Below are 25,811 nucleotides of genomic sequence, written 5' to 3' on the forward strand. Positions count from 1 at the left end.
AATAATTGAGTTTATATAGATGGCCAAGGTTTTTATTTATTTGTATACCTAGGTATCTTATTGCTTGCGTTTGCCATCTGAATGGTGATTCTTTCTTAAATTTTGAGAAATCCACATTATTCATTGGCATTGCTTCACTTTTATTTGCGTTAATCTTGTACCCCGACACTTCTCCATATTCCTTCAATTTCCTACGTAATTCCTTTATTGATATTTCTGGTTCTGCTAAGTATATAATGTCATCTGCAAATAAACTGATTTTATATTCCTTGTCTTTTATTTTTATCCCTTTTATTTTATTTTCTGTTCTTATCAGTTCTGCTAGTGGTTCTATGACTAATGCGAACAATAAGGGAGATAGTGGGCATCCCTGCCTTGTTGATCTGCTTAAGTTAAATTGTTTTGATATATATCCATTTACTGTCACTTTCGCCAATGGCCCCTTATATAATGCTTTAATCCAATTAATATATTTCTCTGGTAAGCTGAATTTTTGTAGTTCTTTGAATAAATAATTCCATTCTACTCTGTCAAAGGCCTTCTCTGCGTCTAAAGCAACTGCTACTGTTGGAGCTTTATTTCCTTCTACTGCATGAATTAAGTTAATAAATTTACAGATATTGTCTGTTGTTTGTCTTTTTTTAATAAATCCAGTTTAGTCTAGATTTACTATTTTTGGTACATAGTCGGCTAATCTGTTTGCTAATAGTTTAGCTATTATCTTATAATCTGTGTTAAGTAAAGATATTGGTCTATATGACGCTGGTGCGAGTGGATCTTTCCCTGTCTTTGGTATTACAGTAATTATTGCTGTTTTGCATGAATCTGGTAAGCTTTGTGTTTTATCAATCTGGTTGATTACTTCCAGAAGGGGAGGAATTAATAAATCTTTAAATGTTTTATAGAATTCTATTGGGAATCCATCCTCTCCTGGTGTTTTATTATTCGGTAGTTTTTTTTATTATCTCTTGTATTTCTTCTATTTCAAATGGTTCTGTTAATTTATTTTGTTCCTCTGTTTGTAATTTCGGTAGTTCAATTTTAGTTAAAAATTCATCTATTTTGTCTTCTTTCCCTTCGTTTTCAGTTTGATAAAATTGTTCGTAGAATTCTCTGGTTTTCATTAATCTGCATTGGATTATATGTGATTTGCTTGTCTTTTTTCCTTAATGCCAATACCATTCTCTTAGTTTGTTCTGTCTTAAGCTGCCACGCTAGAATTTTGTGCATTTTTTCTCCTAGTTCATAATATTTCTGTTTTGTCTTCATTATGTTCTTCTCCACCTTATATGTTTGTAGTGTTTCATATTTTATTTTTTTATCTGCCAATTCTCTTCTTTTAGTTGTGTCTTCCTTCATTGCTAATTCTTTTTCTATATTTGCTATTTCCCCTTCCAACTGCTCTGTTTCCTGATTGTAGTCCTTCTTCATCTTAGTTACATAACTTATTAATTGCCCTCTGATGAACGCTTTCATTGCGTCCCATAGTATAAACTTATCTTTCACGGATTCCGTATTTATTTCAAAGTACATTTTAATTTATCGTTCAATGAATTGTCTAAAATCCTGTCTTTTAAGTAGCATGGAGTTTAATCTCCATCTACACATTCTTGGTGGGATGTCCTCTAACTCTATTGTCAATAACAGGGGTGAGTGGTCCGATAATATTCTAGCTTTATATTCTGTTTTCCTAACTCTGTCTTGCATGCGAGCTGATAACAGGAATAGATCTATTCTTGAGTATGTTTTATGTCTTCCCAAATAATATGAATATTCCTCTTCCTTTGGGTGTTGTTTCCTCCATATATCCAAAAGTTGCATTTCTTGCATCGATTTAATTATAAATTTGGTTACTTTGTTCTTTCTGTTAATTTTTTTCCCAGTTTTATCCATGTTTGAATCCAAATTAAGGTTGAAATCCCCTCCTATTAGTATGTTCCCTTGCGTGTCTGCTATCTTCAGAAAAATATCTTGCATAAATTTTTGATCTTCTTCGTTAGGTGAATATACATTGAGTAGATTCCAAAACTCCGAATATATCTGACATTTTATCATTACATATCTCCCTGCTGGATCTATTATTTCCTCTTCTATTTTGATTGGTACATTTTTACTGATTAATATAGTTACTCCTCTAGCTTTTGAATTATATGACGCTGCTGTTACATGTCCTATCCAATCTCTCTTTAATTTCTTGTGTTCCACTTCAGTTAAGTGTGTTTCTTGTACGAATGCTATATCAATTTTTTCTTTTTTCAGTAAATTTAGCAGTTTCTTCCTTTTGATTTGGTTGTATTCCATTAATATTTAAAGTCATATAGTTCAACATAGCCATTTCATACTTTGTTTATCTTTCCTTTCTGTTTCCTCATCATCACCTTTCCTTCTTATCCATTTCTGCTTTCTTTTTTTGAACACTTTATAAGACAACATTTCTAAAACATCAAACATTTCCCTTATTCTCCTATCTAAAATTCCTTTAACCCCACTATCCCCTCCCCTTCCTGAGTTGCCCTTTGTCCCTTGTCGGGCAACCATATCTCCCCTCTCCATTTGGATTTGCGAATTCTCTCACAAACGTCAACTGATTTCGCAGTGACCATAACTCTTCCCCACCCAGCCCCCCCCGAAAAGATTTTAATCTTCATATATAACAAAGGTCACTCTCTTGATTCCCCCCATACTTCCTTTCTTCCCTTTCTTTCCCTTCTTAGTTCTTACCTATATACTATTTTTTTATATATATATACATACCTACATACACACATACATATAGTTTGTGGTCGTTTTTGTTCTCGTTACATATCTTCCTCTCTCTGCCTGTTTTGTAGTTGTTCTGCAAATTTTCTTGCTTCCTCCGGATCCAAGAATAGTCTGTTTTGCTGCCCTGGAATAACTATTTTAAGTACTGCTGGAAACTTTAGCATAAATTTATATCCTTTTTTCCATAGGATTGTTTTTCCTGTATTAAACTCCTTCCTCTTCTTCAGGAGTTCAAAACTTATATCTGGATAGAAAAAAATTTTTTGACCTTTGTATCCCAGTGGTTTTTTGTCTTCTCTTATTTTCCTCATTGCTTTCTCCAATATATTTTCTCTTGTTGTATATCTTAAGAATTTTACTAGAATAGATCTTGGTTTTTGTTGTTATTGTGGTTTAGGGGCTAATGTTCTGTGTGCCCTTTCTATTTCCATTTCTTCCTGTAATTCTGGTCTTCCTAGGACCCTGGGGATCCATTCTTTTATAAATTCTCGCATATTCTTGCCTTCTTCATCTTCCTTAAGGCCCACTATCTTTATATTGTTTCTTCTATTATAATTTTCCATTATATCTATCTTCTGAGGTAACAGGTCTTGTGTCTCTAACTTTTTTATCAAATTCTTCTAATTTCTTTTTTAAGTCCTCTACTTCCATTTCTACGGCTGTTTCTCGTTCTTCCACCTTGTCCACTCTTTTTCCTATATCTGACATGATCATCTCTAATCTATTCATTTTTTCTTCTGTACTTTTTACTCTTTTTATTTCACTAAATTCTTGTGACTGCCATTCTTTTACTGATTCCATATATTCTTTAAAAAAATATATATCCATGTACTTGCCCTTCCCTTCATCCTCCATTTCTCTGAGTTCTTCCTCCTCTTCTTCTGAGTCCACTCCAGGATCTGTGTCCTTTACCTCTGTCTCTTCTGGTTTTCTTGTTGGTTTGTTTGTTTTATTTTGTTGGGTATTTTTGGTCTTCTTATTTTTACTAGAAGTGTCTTGCTGCTGGTCTTCTTCCTCTGGGTTGGTCATCTGTTGTTTCTTTGATTTCTTTTTACTCTCTTCTTTCTTCTTCTCGTTATTTTCTGTGTTTTCCTCTTGCTGCTTTGTTGCGGTTGTCAATTTCAGCTGTGGAGATCGACTCCTCAGCTGGTCCCCCCTCCCGTCAGTGTTATTTTTGTCTTGCGCATCGCTCAGTGCGGTTACGCACTTTTGCTTGGCTCCGTGAGCCATTTTTGTAGTCCCAAGTTCGGGGCTTCAACTGACCCAAGGGAGCGGGCTTCTCTCTCCGCGGCAGTCCTCCTCGGACAGGTAAGGCTTTCACCTTCTTCCGACGTCCTTTCTTCTTCCCGTTGCTTTTGGCTTTTCTTTTTTCGCTGCCATTTTCTTCACACTTTTATTTTCACTTTATTTTGGTTTTTGTGTTTGTGCCTTTGTTTTTTCACTGACTTTTTTTACTTTTCTGGAGAGGGCTGGAGTTCCTCGACCGGCCACTACTCCATCACGTGACTCCTCTGCATTGTGTATAGTTGTGGCATTTGGACATCAACATTTAAGGAGAAAGATGCAATTTTATTGAGATTTGCAGATGATCTTGAAGTTTACGCTAATTATTTTGCTGTTTAAAAAGCCTTTTGTGGTTTGTTCTCTGAATCTTACTCCTGCTTTCTACTTTCAACCATATCTGGAAAAGGTGCCTTTCCGAGACTTGATAACACTGACCTCCAATCCATAAAGGCAATGTTCTTACTGAAAAGCAACACTCCTATTATATTTCAGGAAAAGGCTGTGAGCCTCAGAAATTGCTTGGCCTGGTTTTTTTTTCCTCTTCCCCGCCCCCCAAACCCAAGAATTTTCTTTTTATCTCCATCTCCTAGGGAGAGTTGTAGAGCAAAGAGTCCTGGGATACAAGTGTATTGAGTATCCCTCTACACCAGTGGTTCCCAATCTTTTTCTTCCAACTCACTTACCTCTTTAAGTATTTTCTATGTCATTGGTGCTCTGTGATTAGTAAGGGATTGATTAAGGTCGTATGTGTGTGGGAAGGGAAGGTTGTGAACCACTGCTTTAGACCCAATTGTTACCAAAATATTTTGTTTGAGAAAAATTGTCATTGGGCCATTTCCTTTGGAGTTATGAAACTGTGCACATAACAAGTCAATTAGGCACGATTAAAACAGTGGTTTTCAAATTTATTTCTTTCCACCCACCCACCACCTTAAGCAATCCCTTACTAATCACAAAGCACCTATGGCATAGGGATTACTTAAAATGGTATGTGAGTTGGAAGAAAAGAGTTGGGAACCACCGCTCTACAGTAATCTATCAATGCTAATCTTTTCTGTTTAATACTGTGGTTGATGGGCATCTATTTTGCCATCTGCCTACGCTCATGAGGAATGGGTGGAGACTCCACTAATTTATAGCTGCTTTCATCCCAGTGGTCTGCTCTGGATTAACGTATTTTTTTTTCTCTTGCAGGAGTCCCGAGCTCCGTCAATCGTACAATCACAACCGATGGTGAACGTGAAAGAAGAGAAGAGTCACTCCTCACCTGTCATCCGAAATGAGCCATTTAGTCCTTTGATGCGCCAGGAGCCATCAAAGCAAAGGGAGGGAAGCAAAGCGCCTCCACATCTTGGTCACAGTAAGTGAACAATAGGCTTTAATGCATTCATAGGCCTTTGGGGATTGTATTGCTCCCTTCAGAGGTGGGGGAAGTTCCTCATGTGCTGTAGTTATGATCCTGCACCAGAGTAAGAAGCTTGTTCAGAGCTTTAAAAGTCTGCAGACACTATGATTGAAATGGGCTCAGATTAAAACATCGATTTTGTATCTTTACGGCACCCCCCTTCCAGCATTTCTGTGTTTTCTTCAAAGCTTTTCCATTCAGATCATAAAGATATTCTCAGAACTTGCTCATGCGTGGCAGCATGGAGAGCACAACTCTGTTACCGTGCCAGCAATTGGAGTTTAAATCCCGCACTGTAAGGAGTTTCCCCTTGTCTGCATGAGTTTCCTCCAAGTGCTCTGGTTTCCTCCCACTCTTCAAAAAAATGTACGGGGGGGGTGGGATATAGGTCAGTTGGGTGCGCTTGGGCTCATGGGCCACTTACTGTGCTCTGCATCTAAGTGTTTTTTTTTAAATTAATACATACAGTGCAGTTGCCCGACCTATAATGTCGGCTAAAGTTGTCATTCGGTGCATTGGTGTCTGAAGGATGTGTATGAAATAGCTGTCAGTGTTGTTGATACAGTAGTCGCTGCTCTTAGAGTAGTTTATTGTGTATGAAAACATTGGCAGTGATAAAGTGCTAGAATTTTGTCAAAGCATGAGAGATTGTAAGTTTTTCCTTTCCCTCTGTTTATAGATATTTGGATTCTATCATCTTGCTTTGTGCAGATTAATAACTTTGCCTGTGACACAGTAGATCCCATAATTGCTACATCGATCCTGATACTGTGTGGTGTTTGCATGTTCTATTCATAACTCTGGGTTTTTTTAATTGGCCCAATATAAATGACTTTGTGTAGTTGTGTGACAGTGGTATTGGGGAAACTGATGAGCATGTAATAATACTTGATAGGGAAAAAAACTGGAGTGAGCTTGAAGGAATTGATCTGACAACGGGTATGGAAAATCTAAATCATAAGAATGTGAGAAATTTCCTGCTAAAATTGTTATTGTTGCAGAACTTGGTTGTAAAGGGATTTAGAATTACTTTGAAGTTGCAAAACATTACATAATTGCAAGTCTATTTTAGTCGTGATGCAATAAAAATCCTTTTCTGAAGCAATGCCACAATCTTTCAACTTTCATTAATAAAACAAGTTATCTAGTTATTATCGTATTTTTGCTCATCGGAGCCTAATTGTGCAAATTGAGCTGCGTTTCCTGACATTGAAAGAATTCTCTGAAGTATTTCAGCAGTGCCAAGCAGGGCCACGGGGGGTGTGGTTAGTTCAAATGCAAGCATCTTTGACTTTGTTTTGGGCTTTCTGTTATTTCAGTTGACTGGCATCTTGAAGATGAATAAAATGTGTTGTGTTTACCATTAATGGTGGATAGACCGGTGATTTGTTTCAGGAGGGATTTTGATTTGGGGTTGTTTTCCCTCCTCATTGTTAATGGAGCTTAACAATCCAAAAAATGTCTGCACCCATCTCTCTCAAACTGAAGAAAAATCTTGCTAGAAACTTGGAAAGGCTTTTAAAATGACATTATTTTATGTGATACCAAGTGAATAAAGTAAGTGATAGTCGTGTTTATGGCCGAAAATTCTGCTAATCTGAATATCTCCATCATTTTCTGTTTCATGTAAATGTTTGTTGCAACAGGACGGCCTTGAGAAACTTTAAGTTCTTTCCCACTGCAGGACCAGAGATGAAGCACATGGAAGTTGCTGGGCCAGTGATTCGGCCCCTGGAACACAGCTCTCTGCCTTCTCCTCAGGACAAAGAAAAGCATAAACAACAAACGCCCAAAACCCCTGTCGCACCCAAAAAGGTGAGAAATGTTAGTGGATTAACTCGTGACAGTATAATGGCTATTTTCCTGATTTGTATTTCCGGCATTTGGGTTCTCATTCTGAAGCAGTCATCTTTTAGGTCATATTCCAAGATGAAAGAATGAGATATTTAATAATTTGTGAATGGACTATTGATAAAAATAGTTTAATTTAAACGAACAAGGCCTAAAACCTTGGATATATATCTTTACCAACCATGGATGCTGCAAGGCCTGCTGTGTTTCTCCAATATTTTTGTGTATTTGCAAAAATCAGTGTTTGCAGCCTTTTTCTATTTTTAGAACTATAGAACATTACAGCACAGAAGACAGGCCCTTTGGCCTTTCTAGTCTGTGCTGAATTATTATTCTGCCTAGTCCCACTGACCTGCACCCATTCCATATGCCTCGCATTCATGTAATTGTCCAAATTTTTCTTCAATGTTAAATTGAGCCCACATTCACCACTTCAGCTGGTAGCTGATTTCATACTTTCACCACACTCTGTATGAAATTACCCCCTAAGCTTCTCCCCTTTCCCCCTTAAGCCATGTCCACTGGTTTGTATGTCACCTACTCTGTGCAAAAAGCCGACTTGCATTTACTCCATCTATATCCATCATAATTTTGAATACTTCTATCAAATCTCCTCTCATTCTTTTACACTCCAGGGAATCACCTTTAACCTTTCCCTGAAACTCAGTTCCTCAAGTCCTGTCAAGATCTTAGTAAATCGTCTACTTATGTATTCATAATTTTTAATTTTGTATTTGACTGCGTGTTTGGTCTATTCATTTTAAAATGAAATATTAAAAACGAGCAAAAACATCTTAGTAAATCTTCTGCACTCTTTCAATTTTATTGAAGTAAAACACGGAAGTCTGCAGACACCGTGATTGAAGCAGAAACACAATGCTGGAGAAACTCAGCAGGTAAAACAATGTACTTCATAAAGCAAATGTAAAGATAGCGTTCCTCTAGTTAGGTGATGAGTTTGCTAACTTAATCTTTTGATTTTGTGTACTAACTCTTAAATTGTATCTAAATCTTTTGCTTTTAGTTTTCCAAACCTGTTCCGTTTCAGTGTTCATTGTGCTTTGTTACTTTAGTGGAGTTCTACATTCTTTATGCATGTCTGCTTTAGGATCTCAAGATCAAAAACATGGGCTCATGGGCAAGTCTAGTAAAGAAGACTCCTTCCACTCCCTCATCGACGGCAAAATCATCCAGTGATAGCTTTGAACAGTTCAGGCGAGCAGCCCGAGAGAAAGAAGAGCGAGAGAAGGCGCTTAAAGCACAGGAAGAGTATCGTAAGATGCAACAAGAAGCAGCAGAGAAGGAACGTCTCCGCATGGAGCAAGAGAGACAACGGCAAGTTTAGCCTTTGCATTTCTTGAACTATCAAGCCTCTGATTTTGTTTGATTACTTTGTTTATTGAGCCAGCTTGAATGTACAGCATCTGTGCGTGTTGCCGGTGAGCTGCCTTTGTGAACTGATTGCACGTGAAATCTTTCAACCTCATCACCTACTAGAGTGTAAGGTGCGAGGTAAACTTGCTGGATGAAAGTGATATTTTATTTTTCTTATGGAGGAGCAATAAAGAAAGTTTACTGGGTGTCAATTGCTCTGCCCTCATCAACTCCCTTGATGTGACAACAATTTTTTCCAAAATATTTGCTTCCTGCAAAAAGAAATGAGATTATAATGGACGACTTCAAGCTGAACACAAAAATAATTTTAGATTTGCTGTATAACCATATAACCGTTTACAGCACGGAAACTGGCCATGTCGGCCCTTCAAGTCCGTACCGGTTCACTTGAACAACTCCACTAGCTCCTCCGCAAACTCCTGAGGAAGTAGAGGCTTTCTTCATGATGCCATTAGTGTGTTATCATGTAGGAAATTGGAGAAACATTAACTTTTTATTGAATTTAGCAGGTTTAATCGCTTAATGATGCTGACACATTGCGTTAGTTCAACCGACCCAAAAAATGTTTTGTCATTGATTTTCGTTTGTACTCCGCATCAGATTCTCTTGTGTCGGTGCCCAACAATAGTCGGCCGGCACTGATGGATTCTAGTTGCTCTGATACTGCTTTTCCATGGTCGCAGTGTCCTGGTGAAACCTTTCACTGTGTCCGTCACTGACGGCATTAAGATCAGCAGGGAAGACGTCCAAGTGCGAATGCAGAAAATGCATTTTCAGTGACGTGTTGTACTTCATGGTTTTGTCTGCTTGAGGCAGACTTAAAATATGACAGGAAATCACAAAAGATGATTTTCATGATCCATAAAATCCATAAAATACACCCAAAAGTTTTTAGGTAGCAAAATTTTAGTTATCCAATGTTATTGGTGGATACTATTTCTTCAGGGACAGTTCAGCAGGAGAAACAAATGCTTGATCTCCACTCAAGTCTTTTGACTGAGGAAATATGCCCAGTAGTTCAATTAAAGGCAAACCACTGAAAGGAACTCAGCAGTCCAAATCATCAACTTTTCATTCTCCTCCTGCCTGACCCACTGAGATTCTTCAGTGGTTTGTTATTATTTTGCTTTCAATTCCACCATCTGCAGACTCTGGTATCTCCATTGGTTAGTTTGCTCTGTACTAACCTCACTGTAACAGTGAGTTCCAATACGCCAGCTGAAATGTCGACAAGAGAATTTTGACAAAGTTACAACTTGAAATTATTCGCTCTGCAGCAGGGTGGCCAAACATTTTTTTAATTGTGTGTAAATAAGAAGTAGATTTCCCAGCATGCAATGTGCACAGTTAAGCAAAAACTGGAAGTATATGACGGGGATTGTGGCTGGAAGTTGGTTGAAGCAGCTCACGAAAAATAGTCAGTTAAGCGTTAAACTCGCATAAAGATGTTCTTCTTGAAAGAACAAGCATAACACGGTGTCAGAAGTGTCTGAGGAGCATTTTGTTCCAAGTAAAAATGTCCCGTTTGGGAGATTCAAGATTTTGTTTCTCTGTGACCAAAAGCAAGCTATGAGCTTTGACGAATGCCTAACCCGAGCTTCTCGCAGAGTGAGTTCTGTGAATTTGGAGATTTGAAAAATTCACTCATTAAAGGTAGAAGAGTTGGCAGAAATCCAGATAATGGACATAGAGAAAGACTGTTGTGTGAAAAAGATTTGACTCTGGAAAAGGCTGTGAATATGACATCAGAGATCACATGAGCACAAGCATAGGATAGACACAACAGTACATGCGATGAAAATGCATAAGTAGAGCACCAGGAGTTTCCCAAAGCAAAGTGGTAAGCTCAAACAGCAATTGCAGAGGTAGCCATATTCCAAAGATGTGTCCTGCCTATGGAAACTCCTGCTACAAATGTGGGAAGAAGAATCATTTTGCAAAGTGCTGCAAAGCCAACTACCAAGAGAAAGGAATACACAGTGGACGAAGAAATGGAGGAATTCACTGCAGACTGTTGCCGGCAAAACGGAATGGATCGTATTGAATGACTTTGAGTGACTTTGAATGAGACATTAATTCTATTTAAGCTTGACAGGAGCCCAGGTGAATTTGTTATCTATGGGTGATTACAAGACCCTCACCATAAACGGCAACATTAATCCAGTGACGGGCTACACTGTAGTGAACAAAGTGAACAAAGGTGACCTTCAAACACAAAGGGTGGCATTTAAAGTCACAGCTACTGATCGTAGAAAGGAGAGTACAGCCAATATTAGGTCTGAGAGGATGTGAAGAGCTCGACCTGGTGAGAAAAGTTTTCATAGTAGCTTCACATGCCGAAGATAAGTGCACAACACTCGTGGAAGGAAGGGTAACTACATTGGAGAAGCGAGACCTTAATGTACGGAAACCCACCTCATTACACGACATAAATAACAAATTGGAAAATGAGTTGACAAATAAAGATGCCTCCTTACACTAACTAGAAGATAAAAATAGACAGTTACACTGGAACTTGCTGAACAGAAACTGCAGCAAACAATGAAGGGACCAGAAACATTACCAGAAGTAGAAGCTGAACTTGCTGAATGAATTACAGCTCTGACGAAGGCTGAAGAACGGCCTGGCAGCAGAGAAGAATGTTGGAGATCTTTTGAGACTCAGCTTTAAGGAAAAAAAAAATCAGAAACTGAAAGATGGCGTCAGAAAGCATAAAGCAAATGGTATTGAGAAAAACCTTCAGTTTGTGGCTGTTAATGGAGAGTATCAAATTACATCTTGTGAAGCTCATCTTCTGAATCAGGAGTTTGAAGATCAAGAGAATTCTAAAGACAGAGTCAAGGTTAATTTTGATGTGTGGGCAGATCGACCTAGTGGGTTTAGGACAGAAACTGTGAGGATATTAAGTGAAGAGATTGTCAAGTTGGAGAGAAATTAACAAAGTAGAAATACGAGAGATACAAATTAAGTGAAAATGTGTTGTCAGCAGGCAAAGCATTGAAAAACTAGCTAAATAAAAGGCAATGGCCAGCAAAGAAGTGAGACTCTGCCTAAACAACTTTCAGCATGAATGGTTCCATGTATCCAGTCAGAAACCAGCAATTTCCATCATTACTTGGCCTGCTCTTGCTGCAGTGGAAAATGAGAAAAACATGAACATTGTGGATAAAGAGGAGTCACGTGATGGAGTAGTGGCCAGACGGTGAACTCCAGCCCTCTCCAGAAAAGTCGGCAAAAACAAAGGAAAACACAAAGGCACAGAAATAAAAGTTACAGAAAAGTGAGTATGAAGGTGGAAAGAAGATGGCGACAAAAAAAGAAAAATCGAAAGCAACGGTAAGAAGAGAGGAAGAGAAGACAAAAGAGGAAAAAGGTGAAGGCCTTACCTGTCCGAAGAGGCCCGCTGCGGAGAGAGAAACCCGCTCCCTCAGGTCGGTAAATAATGGACTACAAAAATGGCTCGCAGAGCCGAGTAAAAGTGCGCAACCGCGCATGCGCGATACTTTGCGCATGCGCGATGCGAATGAAAAATAACACACCGACGGGAGGGGGGACCAGCTGGGGAGTCGACCTCCACAGCCGGCAACGACAGCTGCAGAACACCTGCAGCAAGAAGAGACCACAGAAGACAATAGAAACAAGAAAGAAGAGGAGGAAAGGGCACCAAAGAAACAACAGATGGCGAACCCAGAGGAAGAAGAAGAGGAAGAGGAAGAGTACAGGGAAATAGAAGAAGAAAAGAAAGGCAAGGTAAAGGATATACTTGCTCTTATTAAAGGAGACATGGAGTCATTTAAAGAATGGCAAACAGGAATTTAAGGATTTAAGAAAAAGAATAAACAACACAGAAGAGAAAATAAATAAAATGGAGATGACCTTAACAGAAATGGGAAAGAAAATGGACAAGATGGAAGAGCGGGCAGTAGCAGCAGAAATGGAGGTAGAAGACTTAAAAAAGAAATTGGAGAAATCTAATAAAAAAACTAAAGAGACACAAGAACTACTAGCTCAAAAAATAGATACAATGGAAAACCATAACAGAAGAAATAACATAAAGTTAGTAGGCCTTAAGGAAGATGAAGAAGGCAAGAATATGAGGGAGTTTATAAAAGAGTGGATCCCTAAGACCCTAGGATGTCCAGAACTACAGCAAGAAATGGAAATAGAAAGGGCACATAGAGTATTGGCCTCTAAACCACAACCACAACAAAAACCAAGATCTATTGTAGTAAAATTCCTAAGATATACTACAAGAGAAAAGGTACTGGAGAAGACAATGGAAAAAGTAAGAGAGGGCAACAAACCACTGGAGTATAAAGGGCAAAAAATCTTCATTTATCCAGATATAAGTTTTGAACTCCTAAAGAAGAGAAAAGAGTTCAATACAGCAAAGGCGATTTTATGGAAGAAAGGGTATAAATTTATACTAAAGCATCCAGCGGTATTGAAAATATTTATTCCAGGACAACAAAACAGACTATTCTCGGATCCAGAAGAAGCACGAAAATTTGCAGAACAATTACAAAAATAGACTGAGGGAGGAAGACGGGTAATGAGAGTTAAAATGATCACGATTGATATGTATGTGGGTAAAGACAAAAATAGACTGAGGGATGAAGACGGGTAATGAGAGTAAAAATGATCACGATTGATATGTATGCGGGTAAAGAGGTATAAGAGTGAATAGAGACAATGAGCATACATGAATGTATCTGTACTTAGAGGAAAATATAGATAGTATAGACAAGAATTAATAAGGGAAGGTAATGGAATAGAGAGAATAAGGAGGGAATTAAAAGAGTGACCTTTGTGACATATGAAAAGTGAAATCTTTTCTGGGGGGGGGCGGGGTGGGGGGAAATAGCGGTCACTCCAAAATCAGTTGACGCTTGCGAGTGGATTCGCAAATCCAAATGGAGAGGGGAGATGTGGTTGTCCGACAAGGGATAAAGGACAACTCAGGAGGTGAAGGGGAGATTGGGGATAAATAAGATAGAAATAGGAGAATAAGGAAAATGTTGGATGTTGTAGGAATGTTGTCTTATAAAGAGTTGAAAATAAGAAAACAGAAATGGAAAAGGAGGAAAGGTAATGATGGAAAACCGGAAAGAGAAGATAAACAAAATATAAAAGGGCTACGCTGAACTATATGTCTTTAAATATTAATGGAATACATAACCAAATTAAAAGGAAGATACTACTAAATTTAAATGAATAAATGTATTCCATTAGAAAAAATGACATATAGGTTAAGAAATAATATTGAAATATTCGAACAAGTATAGGAGCCTTACATTAAATACAATAGCGAAAACCTACCGGGGACAAACATTACCTAAGTTGATGGAAGGAGAAGGAAAGAAAAGAATGGACTCAGTAGAATTTCTGGTGTAATTTTGTTGAATGACAACATTGTCTGACTGGCTTAATGCAACCTAGATTGTATACCTAAAATGGATGAGGGGGAGGTGGGGGGGGTGGCTTGGGAGGAAGGGGGGGGGGGGAGAAAAAGTCACTGTATATGTGTGAAAAATAAAAAAAATTAAAAAAATAAAAATAAAAAAAAAACCATTGTGGATAAACTGTTTAGCCAAGGAGATGTGAATGCCAAAGCCAGTCAGGCTGGTCAGACAGCACTGATGGTTGCATTGGGCCATGGTCAGATGGACATGGTGAAAGTTCTTCTCTGAGCTGCTGATGTCAATATCCAGGGACGATGAGGCAAATTAAGCCTGCTTCATTACTCAACGGGGAGAATCAGGAACAAACTGCACATCAGATCTTTCATAGCAGAATAGGGCACTTTTGATGGAACTAGAAGATGCACGAGGAAATCATATTTTACATGAAGATGACATAAGCTGTTCCTTTGAAGTGATTTCTCAGCATCTGGTGACCTATCGTAATGTTGAGGAACTGCAACAGCAAAATCAACAGCTACTGGTGAATGTGCGTGAACTTATTGATAAGCAGGAAAATGAAGAGCAGGAAAAAAACCTCCACGGATTTCTGAACTTCAGCTGAATCTTGCGGGTGTCCTGAATTATCATAAATGACTTCGTGAAGCCAGGCGTCATCAGGTGCAACTGGTGGAAAAAGACTGACCATGGAACGTAGATACTTTTATTATTAAGTCATAGTATTGTGTTTGTGTTTTTGGGTTTTTTTAAAAGGGGAACAATGTGTTGTGTGTAAATGAGAACTAGAATTCCAGCATTCAATGTGCGTGATTGGGCAGAAACCAGAAGTGACATATGATGGGGGTTGGTTGAAGTCGTGGAAAATCTCCACACAAAGTCTTTCTTCTTGAAAGAACAACATAACAGGCCACATACAGAAAAATATAAGGATTTACGGGCCAAGCAATATTCAGCCTGACAGTTTTCATTCCTTAAGGCTTCAGTTGTTGAGTATTAAGATACCAACTTCAGAAATAATTTATTTCTCTCTCAATTTTCTCTTTGTTTCTTTTAAATCTAATTTGCTATTGAATCCACTTCTTCCAGTTCATATTTGTGTGGCTGTCATCATCTACTTGGTGAGGCGATGCATAACTGCTTTGTCACTCTAGTCCCAAATCCATTGGTTTCCCTGGTTATCATCACTTCGGGGTTTTCAGCAAATTGTCATGGATAAATTTTAAAATCCTCAGTGTGCTGGAGAAAGTTTTGATGTCGGAAAACCTTGTTAGATGTTTTAAGTACAGCATTGTTTCCACCAGCCATTCTTGGCCTTTTCTTTCTGGCATGACCCCCCCCCCCCCCCCCCACCGCCCTTAGGACTCTACTCAAAGTCTATGGGCCTCTTCCCTGTGAAGCAGTTGTGTTTTGCTTTCTTCCGTACTTCTACCGACCATATTTATTTTAAGTCGTGTGGTGAAAAGAAATCTAGGTTTTTACTTGAGTGTGCTCTAACTAACCCTCATTGAGAATGGCTGGTTTATACTATCACTTGGTTATAATTATGTGTAACAGAAACTTTGTTACTGTTGTATTGCTACTTGAACAAATTTTGCTTTTAATTGCAGAAGTCGAGATGAGGAGGATGCTTTGGAGTGTGCTCGGAGAGCTCATGAGGAGGTGAGGAGGCAGCCGCCGCAGCCACAACAGCCACAGCAGCAGCAGGGCGCTCAGCCAACCTCACAATCGATGCTGGATCAGCAGCGGGAGCAAGCAAGGAAACGGGAGCAAGAACGAAGGCGGAAGGAAGCAGTAAGTTCCTAGAGCTTGAAACTGGGTTGAAACCGGAATAGGCTTCCCAGTCCGGAGCCAGGACTCATTATCACTTGGTGCTAACTTTGTCGGTTGGCAGTTTGCAGTAGGTGTCCTGCGCTTCCATTGGCATCTCCTTCAGAAGCATGTGTATGGATATTGTAAAAGCAAAGGATAGGTTTCAGCATTTTTTTTATACATTCAAATTATTTGTTGCTTGCTGTTGTCCTCTGGGGGTATTGAAGTGCCAGTGGCCATGGGGACATTGGTACTTTTACTGTATCGTGAAAATATTTTCTTTGTTTTCATTGGAAATTGATCATTCTTTAAAGGACGGCACAGTTAGCGTGGTGGTTTGTGCAACTCTGTAACAGCACCATTGATTGGGACTGGAGTTCAAATCCTGTTGCTGTCTGCAAGGAGTTTGTACACTTTCACTGGGGGGGCTCCAGTTTCCTCCCACCCTTCAAAACATACAGGGGTTTGTAGGTCTATTGAGTGGCATGGGCTCGTGATCTGGAAGGGCTTGTTACCATGCTGTATGTCTAAATTTAAAAACACTAATTGCAAAGATTTAAGCATAACTGATTTGTCCTTGTAAATTAATATTGAATTAACATTGTTAATTCTGAACAACAGTTGTACAGGTAGTTGCAGAAACATTTTGATGGAGAAATGGAAGGAAATTCCATTAATTGTTACATAGGAGTTCTCACTGGTTGATGGGGATTTTTTTAAAGACATAGCACATCCTACATCTCCCAGTACATTTTGAACAGTGGGAAGAAACCAGAGGTCCCAGGGAAAACCCACGCAGGCACAGGGAGAATGTACAAACTCCTTACAGATCACGCGGGATTAAAACACCAGTCCCAATTATTGGCACTGCAAAGGTGTTGCTCTAACCACTGTGGCAACCATGCCACCCCAATTTGATTTTTAACGTATCCTGTCCCTAACTTACAAACTGATGGGTGCAAAAAGGGGTGTGATACTAAAATTGTAGAGAAGAGAATGGGTGATTGGATGAAAAGGGCCTTCGTTCTAACCATTCTTTTATGGCTGCCAGTGATTCCGTAATATTGCAGACATGAAGTTGGCAAATAATCATCAGGTTTGTTCATCAAAATAATTTTTTTCCCCCAAATTGAAATTGTACACCTTTGATGGGCGTATCCCTCAGGGTCTTGAATTGAGCTTACTTGAAATTGGAAGTACATTAACCATGACTCTTAGTGTGACTTCAAAGATCGTGCATTGAAACTTCTGAGTAAATGTGAATTCAAGCTTATTTTATTGTCATGTAATAAAACAGAAAATATGATATTACACAAAATTTCCTTTGGTTTACTGTAAGGCAGATAAAGATTTGTCATCAGCAGAAATTGCCTGACACCCTTTATGGCCAGAGAAAGAGAAGCAAAATAGAGTCCCACAGATTCACTGGATATCCATAACTTGCCTCCAGTGCTCCTGCAGCCTCCGCAGCTGGACAGTCTTCAGTCCAAAACCATCGGCAACCTGTGCCCCATGTGCACACTTCTCTTTTATTAAAATATTTTATTTACAAATTTTAAACTACAATAATTATGTTACATTAAATTCATATTCAAAGAGGTGCAGACTTCTGACATGAGATGCACACCTCTGCCACCAACCTCTTGCTATTTAACAAGTAAAAGCATGATTGGCAATACGTTCTTTGAATCCGTTCTGCATGTCAGATTGTTGCTGGAATCTCACTAACTCGTCTTTGGCCAAAGGTCAAACCAAAGGTTGGCTTTGGTGGGTTCTTGTGTTAATAAGTTAGACTAAAATTTAACTGCACAAATGGAACGTTTTCTAACTTGCTTTCTTTACTGTGATTTAGATGGCAGCCACGATTGACATGAATTTTCAGAGCGACTTAATGGCAATATTTGAAGAGAATCTCTTCTGAGGGCTCCTTATTCTGGATCCTGACTCTTGAAAGTACTACGAAACTGTTTTCCATGAGTTACGTGGCACCGTAGTGTTTCGGCCAGGTTCTTGGTGCACGGTCTTTCTGCATGTGTGACCCAGTGAGTGAGCGAATCGTTCAGTCGATGCCTTGAATGGATGGATGGGACGTGGATGGACAGAAGTCTGCCTTACATTTAACCCACAATATAGGAATGAACAAATAGACAAAAAAACCTTATTGTTGTTTAGAAAACACGTGCACGTACGTGCGTCCAGCTTTCCGGATGATACTACTGTAAAGGGGTGGGGAGGGGGGGAGGGTTACCCATTAGCTGCAAGGCTGTCCTCCCAAACCCCTTCACTATGTATGAAAAGACACAATAACATTCTGATGCATTTGATCAGAGTTTCACAGTTGCAGTGTCAGGACCCTGTTTGCTGAATAGTTTTGCTGCATTGGTTCCATAAATCTAGTACGTCTCCTTCACTGCTCATGAGAGAGAAAGGGGCAATGCTATGGCATACGGTGAATTCCCCTGTAATTGGGAAATCTGGCCCCTTCACTAAGTTACAACAGTATAATCTAGATGGACTATTTAAAGCAGTGCAACTCTGTGTTCATTACTTTCTTTTACACAGTGCGTAGTGGTGTCTGCGGGTTTTGTTTATTTACAGAGTTTTCAGAAACTTGGCTCTGTATGTTCTGATAAGCCATTTGATTGTTATGGCAATACAAAAAAGGGAAAAAATCATATGTCAGAGGTTATGAGTTGAAACAGCAAGTCCCATCTAAAGCATTTCTTTTGTTTTTTTTTCTTCCCCCCCTGTTTTAATTTCTTTTCTGCAGTGTTTGGGATCAAAGCTGGACTACCAACCAAAGTAGGTGAAATTGTTTGTCTCATTACCTCAGGAGATACGAATGTTGACAACACTGCTGAAACTGTTTTGTACAGTTCTCCCTCTGAATAGTAAAGATACCAGAGCTGACCTTCTTTTCTGCAAATAACCAGAGGTTTCAGCTACTCTTGACTAGTGTTCAACCGATGCTGTATAGTGGGTATAGTTGGTGTGCGATGTTTGACTGGTATGTTTTCTGTAATTATATTAAAAAAAAACTTACTTTATTAATTGTAGCAGACTTCCAATACCATTTGGAGGCCCAGGTGTGAGTTTTATCTTTTATCTGGTCAATTCTGGGCTTTCCTTTCCCCCCCCCCCCAGAGGGTTGTACAAAATATACGAGCTATTTCTGTGTAAGTGTCTCCTTTAGTATCTGCTAAAAGCATCAAGTGAAGTGCTGGTTCTCCTAGTTAAACTCTGCAGCAAGAATTAGACGAGTGACGTTTTATGGCAAATATGACAAAATTTAAATTAATGTACCATTCCTCGTCTTTGCCTTTAAATATAATTTTATTTTTTCAGCTGTTTTTAAACCTTTTTTCTTTTTTTAACAAAACGAACATATTTTAACGTGCCAAAATACCCACTATACAGTACCAGCTCCCGTGTTGGTGACCTCAGTTTCAAATTAGTTTTACTGAGAGGCAGAAAAATTGCATTTGATCTGTATCGATTATTGAATAAACACACCTTTTATACAATATGCTGGTGTCTTTTTCTTAAGTTGACTGTTCCTTTACATTCACCACGTTTATCTAATTGTCATGCTTTCTGAGTGCACTGATGCCCTGCTTACTGATGATACGTTAATAAAAGTTGAAAAATACTTTTTCAGAGCAAGAAAGTTGTCTAAAAATCCATTTTGAACACAATCCCTTCTTTGTCAGCATTGTTGCCACGATCTTTGACAAAAGAAATACAGTAAAGCTCTTGTATCTGGCACCTATGGGAATTGATAGATGCTGGATAAGTGTATTTTCCAGTTGCTTGAGATTGCATGGATTGGCAAACTAATGGTGAGGTGCTTAAACTTGTGTATTTTTTATCTATTTAAGTTTTCGTCTTTTTCTTTGCTGGTTGCTTGAGGCTGTCAGTTGCATGAATTCCTGATATCAGGGGTTTTACTCTACTTGAAAAGAACCCAGCTGAGTGGAGCTCAATACAGAAATGTTAATACAGTATTGGCAGATTGGTAAATCTGATCTGAAAGCAATGGGACCCAGCAATAATTTCACTTGCTTTACTGGCCAACTTTCTCTGCCTTTTGCCAAAAATATGTTGGGGGGGGGTGGGGGGAATTATTCCTCAGAGAACTCTGCACTATAGAGATGCACTTTTTACATGGCTGTGCCAGAAACGCTGGAGATTAGTTTCCAAACAATATTGCCTGAAATTTGTGTGAATAAATTTTGGAAATGGAGAAAGATTTAACCCTCTGGTGGGAGAGCAAGAGATATAATCGGTTTGGATTTGCTCAAAGAACTGCATCTTGTAATGGCTGAATGGCCTTCCTTGCTGTTAGCTATAGATCTTTCCATTATTGTGGGCTTGGTTTATATCAGTTTTCTTCCAAAACATTAAAAGTAAAATTATTCCATTCTCAATAAACATCAATCTAACTAAAGAAATGCATCAAAACATTATCATCCAAAAAGGAACTGAATAGCTCAAGTAATATCCATTTCAGTGACCTCTGTGTAGGGGCCTTGTGTAACTTGCACGCATCAAATTAATGATGCACTTGAGCATTGATTTGTCCAGGCCTGCTACTAAAAGGGAGGGAGAAGTTTATAGTTTTACTATAAATGATACCAAGTTGTGCAACTTGAAGTGGATAAACGGATCTTCAAAAATTCATTTGTGAAAACAAAGAACCTTTTTAAACAGATTTTGTAATTTGCATCTTGTCTAGATTAATTTAGCATTTTCTTTCTTATACAGCAAGATTTTTTAAAACTTGTTCATGGACAAGGCTGATTTTTTTTATTCTCTCTCAAACCAAATGTGATTTCAAAGCAAATTTTGAATCTTCCAAATCAATATTTAATGTTTCCATGAAGCTTCAAAACTCTAAAAGTTGACAGTTGCCATTTGGAAATGGTGTAAAATTATGATACAGGTGCTTAGAAATATTGTGTAATGTCAGAATGGAATTGGAATTCAGCATTACATTTAACAGATTCATAGCATCATCCTGAATAAGGGGAAACCATTTTCCTTCTCACATTTGTACTGACTTTTTGAAGGAGCTGCCCAATTTGACTAACTTTCCTGCTCTTTCCTAATAGCCTTTTAAATGCACAACTTTTTGTTTATATTCAGTTTCCTTTTGAAAATTGTTACTATCTGTTTTGACCATTCTTTCAGGCAACATGGTTAGAGAAGAATGTTAAAAGAATATGTCACCTCCCCTCTAGTTCTTTTGCCAACTCTTGTGTTAGTAACCATAGAAAACATCATTTTGCTAGTCCACTGGCCTGCACCATTCTGTAACCTTCCAGACCACTCCCATCCATGTATCTATCTAATCTATTCTTAACACTTGTATTAAGAGTGAACCCATATTTACCACGTCAGATGGCTACTTGTTCCAAACTCCCACCACTCTGACTGAAGAAGTTCCCCCTAAACCTTTCACCCTAAAGCCATATCCTCTCGTATTTATCCATCCCAATCTAAGTGAAAAGAGCCTACATGCTTATCAGTCTTATTTCCCTCATAATTTTATAAACCTTTATCAATTCTCCTCTCATTCTTCTGTGCTCTAAGGGATAAAATCTCAACCTATTTAATCTTTCCCTGTAACTCAACTTCTGAAGACCTGGCCTCATCCTAGTAAATCTTCTCTTTCAATATTACTGATAACCTTCCTGTAGTTTGGTGACCAGAACAGCACACAATACTCCAAATTTGGCCTCACCAGTGTCTTATACAACTTCACCAAAACATCTCGACTCCTGTACTCAATACTTTGATTTATTATGGCCAAGATGCCAAAAGCTTTCTTTACAACCCTGTCTACCTGTACCGCACTTTCAGGGAATTGCATTATCTGTATTCGTAGATCTCTTTGTTCCTCAGTGCCCTACCATTTACTATGTATGTCCTACTGTGGTTTATCCTTCCAAAATGCAACACCTCACTCTTGTCTGCATCCAGATCCCTCTGCAAGCTTGGAAAGACTTCCTCGCTGTCCACGCCTCCTCCAATCTTGGTGTCGTTGGCAAACTTGCTGATCCAATTTCCCACATTATCATCCAGATCATTGATATAATGTGGTAAATTGGATCAACAAACAATAATGGCCCTAGCGCCGATCCCTGAGGAACACCCCTAATCACAGGTCTCCAGTCTAAGAAGCAATAATCCGCTACCACTCAGCCAATTTTGAAACCATTTTACAACTTTTCTAAGGATACCTAGTGTCTGAACTAACCTCCCACATGAGACCTTGTCCACTGACTTCATTCAAAATTAGATTTGAGCAAAACACAAAATCGCAAATAACAATAATCGAGTTTATTTTACTGCAAATTACCATTAATTTAGGTTTTTTTTTTGTGAGGTCTTGACAAACTGAGAAGTCTGAGGATCTTGTTTCCACTCTCACTGCTTTCTTCATTCTTGGTTTTTGATGTTCTCAGATGAACAACTTTGCTTCCAGAAGAAAGAGTTTCCTTGTATTTATCATTTAAAGATGACTTCAATTTCTTTAAAAAGGTTTTTGTAACCTCTGCTCTTAGGACAAAAATTTGCCCACATTGGTCATGTTTTTACTTAATGCAGAGACAGGTGTGAATCAGATTGGCCCCAGTTTGATGCTCCACTGAGACAAAATAAATATGGAGATTTTGGAGTAAAGATAAAACAACATCACCAACATTTTAGGCTTGAGCTTTAGTGATGTATCTTTGCTCTGGTTGGCAGGTTGACCTGCTGAGTTTCTCCAGCATTATGTTTTGACTAGAGATTTTGAAGGCTGGTGTTGATGGATTTGGAGAGAGGCAGCACGGTCCTTGCTTCTTGGGATTATCAGTCTTAGAATTTGAGGTTGTTTGTCAATGTTGGAGTACTTTGTAGCAATAAACAATTTGTTTTGTTTTTAAATGGCCATTATAATGTAAACTGGTATTTGTAAGTTTCCTGCAGTCCGAGGCCTGACATTTTGGAAGCACACAATATTGACAAACTGATTTCTTTTAAACCGTCCATTAGCCTTGTTTTTGCAATTGGCAGTGGGGTTCATCAGAAAAGTAGATGGTTTGTGGCAGTGATTTCTGCAGTTTGTGAAATAGGAGCTTTAGATAGTATTAAATTCCCTCAGTCTGCTCTCTTTCTCTCCCTTTGCACTCTTTCTCCCCAATTCCACCTCTAATATGAACCAAAGTGAAGCAAAATACTAACCATAGTTATTTATGGGAGGTACCTGTCTAGATTTTTGACTATTTCTCAAATTGAGTCTGCCTTTACAGTTTTTTTTAATACTAACCTCACATCATATCCTGTGAGAAAGGCTAGCCCTTCTAGAGTCCCAGGTAAATGTGCATTTATTCTCTAACATGAGCACATCACTTTTTCTGGCTTGCGTATCCAGTGTTTTGATCAAGGACTGGAACTGTTAGATAACTGCTTAGGAAAAAAAATCAATAGTAACTTCAGCACAGCTGCTGAACCTTAACTAGCATGTCTGAACAACAGCATGTGCACCATGATCCTGCAGGCTCCCATCATTTTATCCTGTGAAAATCTATTCCATCCAATATCTATGGTTTTGTCATTTGGATTAGATCATTGGTACACTTATCTATTTTGTGGATAAGTTGTATATCAAAACATGGCCTATCAAATATTTCCATCTTAAAATTTATGCAGGCTAATAAAGCATCAATTTATAGTCGCTTGCAAGGCAACTGATACTCAAACTGTCCCTCAAAGATTGTTCCCCACCAGTGTGCATTGTGCCGAGGATTATATCTTGTATTTTATTCCTGCAAAAATATGAATGTTGAAATCCTGCCACAAGGAGGCAGGAGAAGAAAACTTTTGTGATTATGCACAGCCTTCAGAGTAAAGGTTTGATTGTAAATGTCTCTTCATGTTTCACCTGGTTAATCACAGAACTGTGTGTACCACTTCATTAATGAACATTGAACCATGTTGTGGCTGACTGTTGTCCTTGCTAAAATAAATAGGCAGAGAAAATTGGGACTCCTTCAGATGGTGCCCAGTGCAGTTTGACTGGGGTTTTGAAGTGTCTTCAACTCTTATTACTGGAGCTAGCTACACCCAGTTTTCTATTGCCTATCAGTTTGATTCACAGAATTTCCTTTTTTTTGTTTCATATTAATGTTGTAATTTTTGGAAACAGGGTGGTCAAAGGCAACAATTATCACTGGTCTATGACACTTCAATTATTCTTGGCAATACTATTAATGTCCCAACAATACAAAATTGTTTAATCGATGCAAATGTACATTTGATGTATCAGTCATTCCTGTGCGTGAAGTTGAAAACTACTTGTTAGGAGATGACAGTTAAACTATTCACAAAGTGCATCTCATTGATGTGAATGCAGAACACTTGTATCTGGATTTCACCTGCACCATTCTCGTCACCTTTGGACAGGAGATGTTAATGATGCAGACAATATTTGATCTTGGGCTACCTCTCAGCAACAATTGCAAATATAACAATGTCTATTCCACAAGTGAAATTTGGGATAAAAGGGCAATAGCAGATCACTTTTCCTTCTGCAGGAGTTGCTTGATGTCTACACTCAGGGTTCAATGGGAACTTTGTGCACAGTGGTATAAATATGTTCTGAACTGGTATCAATGCATATCATACGCAAACACAATGGATTGAAAGTGCTTAACATAAAACCTTAAAAGGTGCATTTGGTAAGAAAATTGTATTTAAATTGTATATGTATGCAGAGAACAAAATATTTGTATTCAAACATTAGAAATAATAGCCTTTTTAATATTTGAAATTGTACTTTGAATTTACCAAATATTGTCCATTGTTAATAGACTAGCATATCAGTCTGATACTGGCGTAATTATATTTTGATCGAAACATTTAAAGCTTTCAGATGTACACATTTGAATTATACTTGTGTATTTTTTTTTACATTTTCCAGTAATGTGATTTTATTTGTATCTTGCTCATCTTTTTGTGTGCATTTCACTCCTTAAGTGAGCTTGGTAGACATTACAAAACGATTCTTGGATACATAAGAAATGTTTAGTTTAATTTTCATGTTTGAGCACTACATGCGGAGCACATTTTTAATGTTTTTGCAAACAATTTGATGCAGATTAACAGCATCAGTGTGATGTAAATCAATATTCAAATGATACCGTTAGCTTAATGCAACACTATGTCACATTGTTCTAATTATATTAAATATGGAAATGCTTGTATTAAACATTTTGAATATATGTAGAAAGAAATTACTGGATTTTCCCCACTTGAATTGCTAATGTTTTGTGCCGTTATTGTTGAAATAAACATTTTCATTGAATATGGAATAACTAATACCCATTTGGGATAATGTGACTGAATTGCAATTGGAACTTTGACAGTCTTTTTTGCTGCAACCGCTTTTTAAAAAAAATAATGTTGCCTGAATTTGTATAGCAGCTGATGAAATTGGAAATTGTCCAATTGCTTTCTAGCATTATAATCCATCCACATGCAGTTGGGAAAATGCAGTCCTTCAACTTGGATTCAAACTTCATTCTGGTTGAATGAGGCTTGAGTCTCGAGCCCAGCATTGTGGAAGTGTTGAATCTTGAGCTCAGAGTGAGACCCTTCATGTTAAGTATATTACAATCTGACTCCACTTGCATAAAGTATTAAGGCAGTGCTACTTCACAATAATGGCAGGGCAATCATATCAAATGGCTATTAAAAATCCAAAGATCAGAGACCACCCCCCACATTATTTGGGTGGGGGTTACATTACTGGAAAATACACTGGGTGGCAGGGTTACTGTAGTGGTTAGCACAACACTTACAGTGCCAGCAACACTAGTTCAAATCCAGTGCTGTTTAAG

General features: G+C 38.3%; 1 protein-coding gene across 11 annotated transcripts in view; it reads left to right on the forward strand.

Moving 5' to 3' along the window:
• brd4 (bromodomain containing 4) overlaps positions 1-25,180 on the forward strand; it is a 164,712-nt gene extending 139,532 nt beyond the window's left edge. For 10 of the 11 annotated variants that reach the window (XM_069927306.1, XM_069927303.1, XM_069927310.1 and 7 more), the window contains 5 exons: positions 5,242-5,407; positions 7,137-7,267; positions 8,412-8,638; positions 15,726-15,909; positions 17,780-25,180. In XM_069927306.1, coding sequence (XP_069783407.1) covers positions 5,242-5,407; positions 7,137-7,267; positions 8,412-8,638; positions 15,726-15,909; positions 17,780-17,848 — 777 coding nt within the window. In that variant the 3' untranslated portion in view covers positions 17,849-25,180. The remainder of the gene's footprint in view (positions 1-5,241; positions 5,408-7,136; positions 7,268-8,411; positions 8,639-15,725; positions 15,910-17,779) is intronic. The other variant, XR_011354275.1, reaches the window with a different exon arrangement.
• The last annotated feature ends 631 nt before the right edge of the window (positions 25,181-25,811 follow it).

The sequence above is a fragment of the Narcine bancroftii genome, chromosome 3, assembly GCF_036971445.1.
Source record: "Narcine bancroftii isolate sNarBan1 chromosome 3, sNarBan1.hap1, whole genome shotgun sequence".
Taxonomy (NCBI): domain Eukaryota; kingdom Metazoa; phylum Chordata; class Chondrichthyes; order Torpediniformes; family Narcinidae; genus Narcine; species Narcine bancroftii.